This window comes from Pleuronectes platessa, chromosome 6 (genome assembly GCF_947347685.1).
Source record: "Pleuronectes platessa chromosome 6, fPlePla1.1, whole genome shotgun sequence".
NCBI classification, from domain to species: Eukaryota; Metazoa; Chordata; class Actinopteri; order Pleuronectiformes; family Pleuronectidae; genus Pleuronectes; species Pleuronectes platessa.
In genome coordinates, this window is record NC_070631.1 from 2,411,055 (window position 1) to 2,420,125 (window position 9,071).

The window sequence follows — 9,071 nt, forward strand, 5'->3', positions numbered from 1 at the left end:
CGATTTTAAACGTGTATTTTAAACGTGTTTGTTAAAATAACCAAGATGAAGGAAAACAGGGTTTTTTCTGCCCTACGTCATCTTGTTGCAGCTACATTTTACGGTCCGCCATTTTAGGTTTAACCGGAGACATTACTGAGTGACACCAGGAAGTGCCTCCCAACATCAACGACAGGGATTGACACCGTGAGTTAATAATAATAATAATAATGTATAAGGGAACTTTACAGAAAAACTCTATACAGAATAAATTATAAAGAATAACATAAAGAATACCACTATACAAAATAACACTACACATAAATGACAAAGAATAGATTATAAATTATAAAGAATACCACTCCATAGATTAACACTATAAATAATAATTAATCAAGAATAACCTTGTTAATAATAACAATATACAGAATTAATGATAAAGAGTAAAGAATAAAAAAAGAATGGACATCTTTAGATATGTCATATGAGAGTGGCAGGTCATTTAAGATTTTTCCTCTTCCTGCTACTTTTTCATTCTTGGAACGTGTATTATTTTTTGTAAAACTTTATTTAGATTACACTAAAACTTATCTAAGAAAAACTGAAATTTCTATATTAATCTTTGTGTAACATTATGCAACTTAAAAACAGCAATATAAACAAATCAAGCTTAAATTAAGTTACATTAATCCTTTGTTAGTCCCACAATGGCGAACTTGCAATATAACATCTGAAAGAGTCAAAAACAAGATTCAAGATTCAAGACTTTATTTCTCATGTGCACAACAATTACATTCAGCTGTCGCTCGCAGTGAATCTCTTGTTTCTCAGGCTCCCTTCTAGCCAGGCCCAACATATTTGAATATAGAATTTAAATAATAAAATAAAGTATTAAAATATACACTTAAATATAGGTTCTAAGCTAAATGAAAGTATTTCGCTGAGTAGAATGAATGTAAGTAAGTAATAAGTAACATGCAAATACTTAAATGTCAGGAAATATATATATATGAGTGGAATAAAAACTGATACACACAGTGTGAGAAGTGTATTGCACAGTGAAGTGAGTCTTGGACATGATTCATTAATTGTGTTTATTTCAGTCAAGCGTTATATTATTAAATCTTTGCATTTACAGCACATAAAAGACCCCCCCCCCCCCCCCCCTTTTTCAGGACATCTTATTTCCATCTTGTTATTATCATAGATATATGGTTGTTATTGTCAGGCGTCGTCACTTCCGGGGCGTTTCCACTGTGACGTCAGAAGGCCGCTGCGGATCACACGGACACGTAGATTTTCGTTCTTCACCAAAACAGAGCGACAGACGGAGAACCGCGGCAGAACCGACAGAACCGACCGGATCCGAGGCTTCAGGTAACGTCCCCGCTGGAGGCCCCCGGCACATCGGGCCCGAGGAACCGACGTCTGTCCCCCCCGCACCGACACACACCCGTCGAATACTGTTGACAGACGTTAACCAGCTAGCTTCAGACAAGCTAGCTGGTTAGCACCCGTAGCTGCTAGCGCGAGATTCCGATGCGTCAAACCCACTTCGTGTTTCCTCTCGGGTTAGGGTTAGGCTAACTCGTTCACTCGTTTTCTATTCACGACTCGAACTGACGTGGATGAACTAACGGGCCCGACGTCACAACCGAACCGCGGCGGGTTAGCAGCAGCTAGATAGCTCGCTAATCGCCTTTAGTGCTAGTTAACGATCCCCTGCGGCCGATAGTTAGCGAGATAACACGTTGCGCAACCCGGCTAATGTTTGATAAAGTGCGCACTTTGATCCCCAACGTGAATCATTAGCATCAGAAGAGTTCGGAGTCAGGAAGTGGAAGCGACCAAACAGGAAATGACAAGTCGAAACAAGTAAAAGTAGTAAAACTTCCTCCGTTAGGGATGCGACCCCAACAAGCACAGAAACAATAACAGTTAGAACACAACAATGTGCGTTTACATCAACATGCATACTATCATTATTCATTTACTTTTAATAAGTGTTGTTACTACTTCAGAAACCACAACATGAATACGTTTATTAGTTATCTGGACGTCTTTCATTGTATTTGACCTTTTAAGGACAATAAAGTGAATCTTGAATCTATTGTCGTCACTAATTGATCAATTTATGCAATTAGATTATTACAATGTGTTACAGGACTGTTATATTTAGATTTTAATGATCATATGACACAAAGAAGTCACATTTTAGAAACTGATGCTGTGTTTTTTTATGTAATATTTCAACATTAACTGAATCTTAATCTCTGCAGATCCTCCTGGTGCCAAGATGAACGTCTTCGACCGCAACATCAACTTTGATTCCCTCTTCAAGTTCTCCCAGATGTGCGTAGGCTCACTGCTCTGTGGAGGATTCCAGCTGTGGACTTGTCCCCGTGTCTCATGCTCAGTTTGTGTTGATCTCTTCCTGCAGATCTCACTCCACCCAGGTGCACTTGAAGAATGTGTACTCCAGCCTGGCAGTGTGTATGTTCGTGGCCGGCGCAGGCTCCTACGTGCACGTGGTCACGCGCCTCTTCCAGGTAACGAGACCCAGCAGCTTCCTGCACAGGTTGATCCTCATCTGACTGAGATCCTGGTGCTTTGCATTCTTAAATTGAAGAAGAACAGGATCTTTGAAACAAGTGTGAAATGTGTGCTTGCTGTCAGGGCGGCCTGCTGTCGGTGCTCGGCTCCCTGGGGATGATGTTCTGGTTGGCCATGACGCCACACAACCCTGAGACGGAGAAGAAGAGACTGGCCATCCTCGCAGGGTTCGCCTTCCTCACAGGTAAACCTGTCGCTGTGGGCGGGGCTGTAGCGATTAGTATTCAGATAATTGATTACATTACAATATTACATTTGGGCACTCCCCCTGCTCATTAGCCAATCAGGCTCCTGGTGTTAATAGCTCAGCAGCAGAAACTCAGCAGAGTTCAATAACAAAAGAAACTTATTTGCCAGAAACTGTTTCTGGACAAAGTCTATTTACCTCAAGAGGTAGAAAATAAAATATAACTTAGTTCCTTAACAGAATTGGAATAAAAATCAAGCTATTTAACCTGAGCTGGTTCCTTTTTAAACTCTCAATCACTTGAGATAAACTAGAAACAGTAAACAGAGTCAATAAACAAACCAACTCCTGTCTCATACAATTCGAGGTGAGACCAAACAGTTCAAAATATCAATCTAGTTAACCTAAGACAGCAGATACAATAGTAATTTAGCAGAAAAGCTTATTAAAGAATATACTTTGCCTGAACACAAGTAGTTCAGTAGTATGATACCCCAGAAGTAAAAATGCTCACTCATTTAATCATTTAAATTACTTTTTAAGGTAAAGATCCTCTAATGATATCTGATCTAAACCCGTATCATCATTATTACAGCAGTGTTTGTCTTCCTCTGTCTGCAGGTGTTGGTCTCGGCCCCACAATGGACTTTGTCATCGCCATCAATCCGAGGTTTGTGAAGCTACTCGGTGCCCGTGTGATGTTTTGAGGTTGTGTACACGTCCTGATGAAATTTGTGTCTTTACTGAGAACTTACAGTGTTTCTGGTTCTTTCTCCTCAGCATCATTGTGACGGCTTTCCTCGGGACCTCGGTGGTCTTCGTCTGCTTCACGCTCAGCGCCCTGTACGCCAAGCGCAGGAGCTACCTGTTCCTCGGAGGTAAGTCAGGACCGGGCCCTTGTGTTGGATTTCTTCTCTTCTTTATGTTTTTGTATGAACCTGTGTTTTCCTCTCAGGAACCCTGATGTCTGGTCTCTCCCTCCTGTTCCTGATGTCCATGATGAACATTTTCTTCGGATCTGTGATGCTGTTCAAGGTTGTTAAATCTCACCCACACTGAAGCCTTGATGGGTTGTGTGTCCCAGTGGACGTGTCACTGACGTGTGTTTTGCTTTGGGACAGGCTCACATGTACCTGGGGCTGATCATCATGTGCGGCTTCGTCCTGTTCGACACTCAGCTCATCATCGAGAAGGCCGAGAACGGAGACAAGGACTACGTCTGGTGAGGATTTACACTTTATCATCAACACGTCTGGTTCAGGTTCCAAGTGACAGGTCCACAGATTTAAGATTCTGAATATATCATTTCTCTCAAGGCACTGTGTGGATCTGTTCCTGGACTTCATCACCATCTTCAGGAAACTGATGGTCATCCTCGCTCTGAACGAGAAGGTATAAAAATACATAAATCTGCTATTACCCTGTTTATGTCAATCAATCCAGAATATTAACTTAAAATATGATACATGTTTTTTATATAGTTGTATGAAGGCTGTGGCAGGAACCGCTTCACTGCAGTACCGTGGTCATGTGATTCATACTCTGGGATCTGAATATCTCTAATTTATTTACTCTGTGTGTGTGTGGGGGGGGGGGGCAGGGACATGTTGCTTTATCAGATCAAAACCTTCACAGCCGTAGTTTTATGTAAACAATACCCACGAAGCAGCAGAGGTGGATATTTACAGGTTTAATAGAACTACTGTTGACCTGATGAATCCGAGTTATGTGAGAATCGAACCTTTCACCTGCTGTGACACTGTCTAATGTTTTCACTCTGATTTCTGTTTCCAGGACAAGAAGAAGGAGAAGAAGTAAACGACCTGTGAGAAAATCTTTAAAAGGCACAATTTGCGGCGCACATGGTGCTTTTCACTTTCTTTCTTCATTTCTTGAATTAACTCCTCTGTGGTCTTATATTATTGAAATTTGTTTCGATTTATTTTTTAAAACTTAGGAGGGTTGAATGTAAGTCTATGGCGCACTAACGCTAATCCCATCTCGGCTGTAAACGGAGAGTAGACCGAAGCTGCAGTGATCTTGCTTGGCCTGTAGAGGGAGCTGTTGCTCTACGAAGGCAGCGCTCACAGAGGATTTTTATATTACTGTTATTTAGTGCCATAAGTCAACGATAGGCTCCTGTTAGTGGCTCGTGAGCTTCTGAAAGTGATTCTTTTAATTTCAACTCATGTATTTTGTTTTCTCGTTGATTTGCTTATTTATAGTTTCCCTCAGTACTTTTCTTTAGTGGCGTGTCACAAGATAAAGTGTCCCATGATTCTGACAACAGATCCACAGAGTTCCTGCTCTATTGTTCCCCCCCCCCCCCTCCCTTCATTAATGAAACATTTTGAGGACGAGGCCTGAAGACGTCGACACGAACACGACAGCCTCTCAGACTCGTGGTCCAGCCTCTCGCCTGCAGCCGGGTCTCGAGCTCCGGCTGCTGGACGAGGACGAGTCGAAGCCATCTGCTCCAAATCTGAATTCTCTGCTGAGACGACTTGTTCTGAAACGCTGCCCTTTGTAAATCTCTCCAAATATCTGTTGTCCAGAAGTTAGTTTGCCAAATGACATTAATCTTACAATTTGGCATTGGTAATTTTTTTGGGGGGGGAGAAGTGTATACTGTGAAGAATTTATTTTATTGATGTAAAATTGAAACTAATACTTTGATACATTTGCTCTAATAAATGTGTTGAACGTACGTAAAGGAAGTGAAGGCGTCTCTGCTCATTTATGACCTGGTGAAGGAAGATGTGGAATCATTTACTCAAGCAGAAGTAATATCTTTAAAAATACTTTATAGTACTGCAAGAAAACTCTAAAATCTATCATTTCAAATATTCAGATTACCGTCTTTTCTTTGTCATGTCATTGTGTTTAATGTTTTAAGTTTCAATCAGACCAAAGAGAAATACATAGACTGAAGAAACTAATAATAGAAATAATGACCTAAGCCCTAATTGACTAAGTAATTTAAATTTATTAGGAGCTAAAAGTACTCGGAGCTTAAAAGATGAGTCTCGTACTCGTATTGTTGTGACTGTTGCAAAAATATTAAACTGTCAAGTTACTACAACTGTCAAATGGAGTGGAGTAAAAATATCAAGTGCCACAAAATAAGTATCTGGAGAGAGTAGCGGGTCGTCCCCTAACCAGCAGGTCGGTGGTTCGATCCCGGCTCCCCCAGTCCGCAGATAGAATTTTCCTCAGCCAGGAAACCAAACACCAGATCTGCTCAGTAGTTTGTCTGTACTGCTGCTAACAGACAGAAAACACCACCTCCTCATCAGAGGTAAAAAAAAAACGACAAAGACCTAAATCAAAACATTTTAATTAGAAAGTTGAAAAACGGCAGTAGGTGCAGACGACCTCTAGTGGCTACGGAACGAACAGCAACAGATGTTGAGATACAGGATATGAACATAACTCTACGAAGCGAGGAGACGGCAAGTTTCACAGAGAGAGAGAGAGGTTACAAAATAAAAGACGACTGCAGATGATGAACATTTAAAATAAATAAATAATAGAAATACATATTCATCGAATAGTGTAGCCATTTCTCTTTTCTATGTAATTATTGCTGGTATATATTACCTTTTAAATGTAGCATGATTTCAAACAGACATATTCTGACGACCGTCCTCGGCCACAAAAACAATATCAACATGATCCATAAAATCGTTTGTACATTTAAAATCGTGATGCATGAGTCGAGCGTTTTTATGAATCACAGACATGAACATTCATATTTTTTTTCTCAGAGCTCCGTGTTTTCAGTTGATGAAGCGACGTGGAGAACCGAGGTGGAGAACCAAGCGGACGTGTTCCTTCGTCTTCACCGATTCCTCCAACAAAAGTCTGATCGGTTCCTGGGAGCGAGGGCGTGTTGTGCTAATCGTGAGCGTGGCCATGCATCTTGTCCTGTACACGAGTTAAAGAGAAGCGTCAAAGTGAACAATCGATTATACTTGGGGCGACTTTTGGCTTTCACGTTTTTTTGGAAATCCTGAGGAGAAGTCTATCGTTCCAGTTGCAGCGGCGGATGAGACGTCCCCTGATTCTTCTTTGTGGACATCGACAGGACGCGGTGCACAGCCAGCGACCAGGAGGCGTGTTCCGAGCGGCGCCGGGTCTTGTCGTCTTCAGAGGATCTGTCTCCCCCGTCCTCTCCGGGGATCATCCTTGGCTGCCGCAGGACGACAGGCTGTCGTACAGAGAGTCGCTCAGAGACTCGGGCGTCTCCGGGACCTGAGGGCGGCTCGGGGACAGGGCCTCCTCCGGCCTCTCCCTGAGCAGCTCCAGTCCGCCGTCCCGGCTCATCTCGGGGACGCTGGGGGTGCGAGTCTTCCCCCGGCGGCTCATCCCCGACTGGGCCGGGACGGGGAGGCTGCAGGGGTCCACCACCCGGCTGGGGGACGCTCCGCCGGCCTTCACGCCCTGGAGAGGAAGCCGCGGTTTAGGTCACATGTCTCATCTTATGCAACATCTTCCAAGTGCTAAAAAAAACAAGTGGGTCACAGAACTCGCCCGAGTGTGAATCTTTAATATTCAGCTGATTAATAATTTGTAAAGGGAGAATATGGTTCTGTGTTTTATTACATTATGTAAGAAGCCAGAGATTTAAAAATGTATCTGCTCTTTCCTCTCCAGAAGATAAAGGTTCATCTCTTCTCATTTTACTTTCTCTCAGTAATTCACTTTATCTCTTCTCAAGGTTTTTATTGAGCATCTACAAATAATCCATAAAACCATAAAGAATTTAGACAAATCACATCAAATCAGTCCCATATTTTAAGTGAACTTTCTTGGGATGAAGCTGCAAATCATTAAGGATATTTCTGAGTATCAAATTAAATATCTGAGTAGTTGACAGTAAATAGCTAATAAGAAAACATCGGCTGGTTTTCCAACCTTTTTTTATCTTGAGGATTTAGGCTCCACAGCTCATTGAAGCAGACGTACCGCTCTGAACTGAGACGTGAAGGTCACCTCCTCCTCCTCCTCCTCCTCCACCGCCAGGTACACGTCCGCCGGGCCGGCCGGAGTCTTCAGGTTCGGGAACGTCCAGGTTTTGGAGCGAGGAGAAAACATGTTCGCTGCGTGAGCGTCTTTGTCTGTAGATGAAAAATAAAGTTTTTCCGCATGTTGGTCATTTAGCAACGTGTCTGTCTGTTCTGTGTGTGTGTGTGTGTGTTCGTTTGGTGTGTGTGTGTGTGTGTGTGTGTGAGTGTGTGTGGGGGACAGTTTGCCGGCACCTTCCCGGAGGACGCCGGCCGAGCTCCTCCCCTCCAGCACGGAGCCGTACTGGATTGTGGGAATCAGCTGTTTGTGCGGCGTGTAGCACTCGTCCTGTGTCGGCAGCTCCCGGTCCAGGGTGCGAGCACGACGCCCGGCCCGGCCCGGGGAGCCCGAGGCGTGGTGCTCGGCCCCGGCCCTCGTCTTGGACAGGCTGCGTCCGGCTGCACCGCTGCTGCAGTCGGGCAGAGGGAAGGTGCCGATGCCGCTGTCCAGTGTGTACGTGGAGGCACCAGAACCTGCAGAGGGAAGAAGAAGAGAGATTAATGTGGAATCACATAAAGATATGAATCAATGAAACACTCACATCATCTTTAAAAAGGCACAAAGCATCTGTGTGAGTGAATTCATCCCCCGGTGTTTGTGTTATCTTTGTCTGCAGCATCAGAACCGGTTCTCCTCGGGGGCCTGCTCTCGTTTGTTTACCCTCTGATATGCTAATTAAAGCCAATTAAATTCCCCTCAGAATGGAAATGATGTGTTTCAGTAAAACAACTTCTGTCCCGACACGTTTGCAGTTCTGGAAGAAGTTATCTGATCCTGTATTTGAGTAAAACTACTAAAACTGCAGTGTGTGAATCTTTAAAGCTGTGGGAGACTTGGTGTGAGTGGCTCTTACCTGCGAAGTGCTGAGCGTGATCTGCCAGGTTCTCGTCTGAAGTGATTTTCCCGATTCTGTCTGACCCCTGCATGGAGACGGAGCAGTGAGTGAACTGAGGCCCTGAGAGCTCCGTGCAGCACGTGAAGCAGATTTCAGTTTGTGATTCTACAGAGAAAAGAACGAGACGCACCTTCTCCATGTCGTCTCGACTGATGATGTCACTCTGCTGAGCGAACAGCGGCCTCGAGGTCTTGCAGTCGAAGGAGAGCCGGCGCTGTGGCACACTGATCACCTCCTGCCCGTCCACTCTGTCGGCATCGAACACAAACGTTCAGGTCAAATCTCAGAATCCACAAAACCCTGCAGAGCACCTCGGATCATAGCTGTTGT

General features: G+C 43.8%; 1 protein-coding gene across 1 annotated transcript; it reads left to right on the forward strand.

The window, feature by feature from the left end:
- The first annotated feature begins 1,217 nt into the window (after window positions 1-1,217).
- Window positions 1,218-5,496, forward strand: tegt (testis enhanced gene transcript (BAX inhibitor 1)). The gene is made up of 10 exons (XM_053424937.1): window positions 1,218-1,356; window positions 2,259-2,331; window positions 2,420-2,528; window positions 2,656-2,776; window positions 3,401-3,449; window positions 3,560-3,657; window positions 3,735-3,814; window positions 3,901-4,001; window positions 4,096-4,171; window positions 4,574-5,496. The coding sequence occupies exons 2-10, from the start codon at window positions 2,276-2,278 to the stop codon at window positions 4,595-4,597; spliced, it is 714 nt and encodes a 237-aa protein (XP_053280912.1). The 5' UTR covers window positions 1,218-1,356; window positions 2,259-2,275; the 3' UTR covers window positions 4,598-5,496.
- The last annotated feature ends 3,575 nt before the right edge of the window (window positions 5,497-9,071 follow it).

What these genes read in the sequence shown, in the direction of transcription:
- tegt (XM_053424937.1), top strand. Translation starts at nt 2,276, where the DNA reads ATGAACGTCTTCGACCGCAACATCAACTTTGATTCCCTCTTCAAGTTC. An exon ending in TGGTCACGCGCCTCTTCCAG is followed by an intron (nt 2,529 to 2,655) that starts GTAACGAGACCC and finishes GCTTGCTGTCAG; the next exon opens with GGCGGCCTGCTGTCGGTGCT. An exon ending in GATCTGTGATGCTGTTCAAG is followed by an intron (nt 3,815 to 3,900) that starts GTTGTTAAATCT and finishes GCTTTGGGACAG; the next exon opens with GCTCACATGTACCTGGGGCT.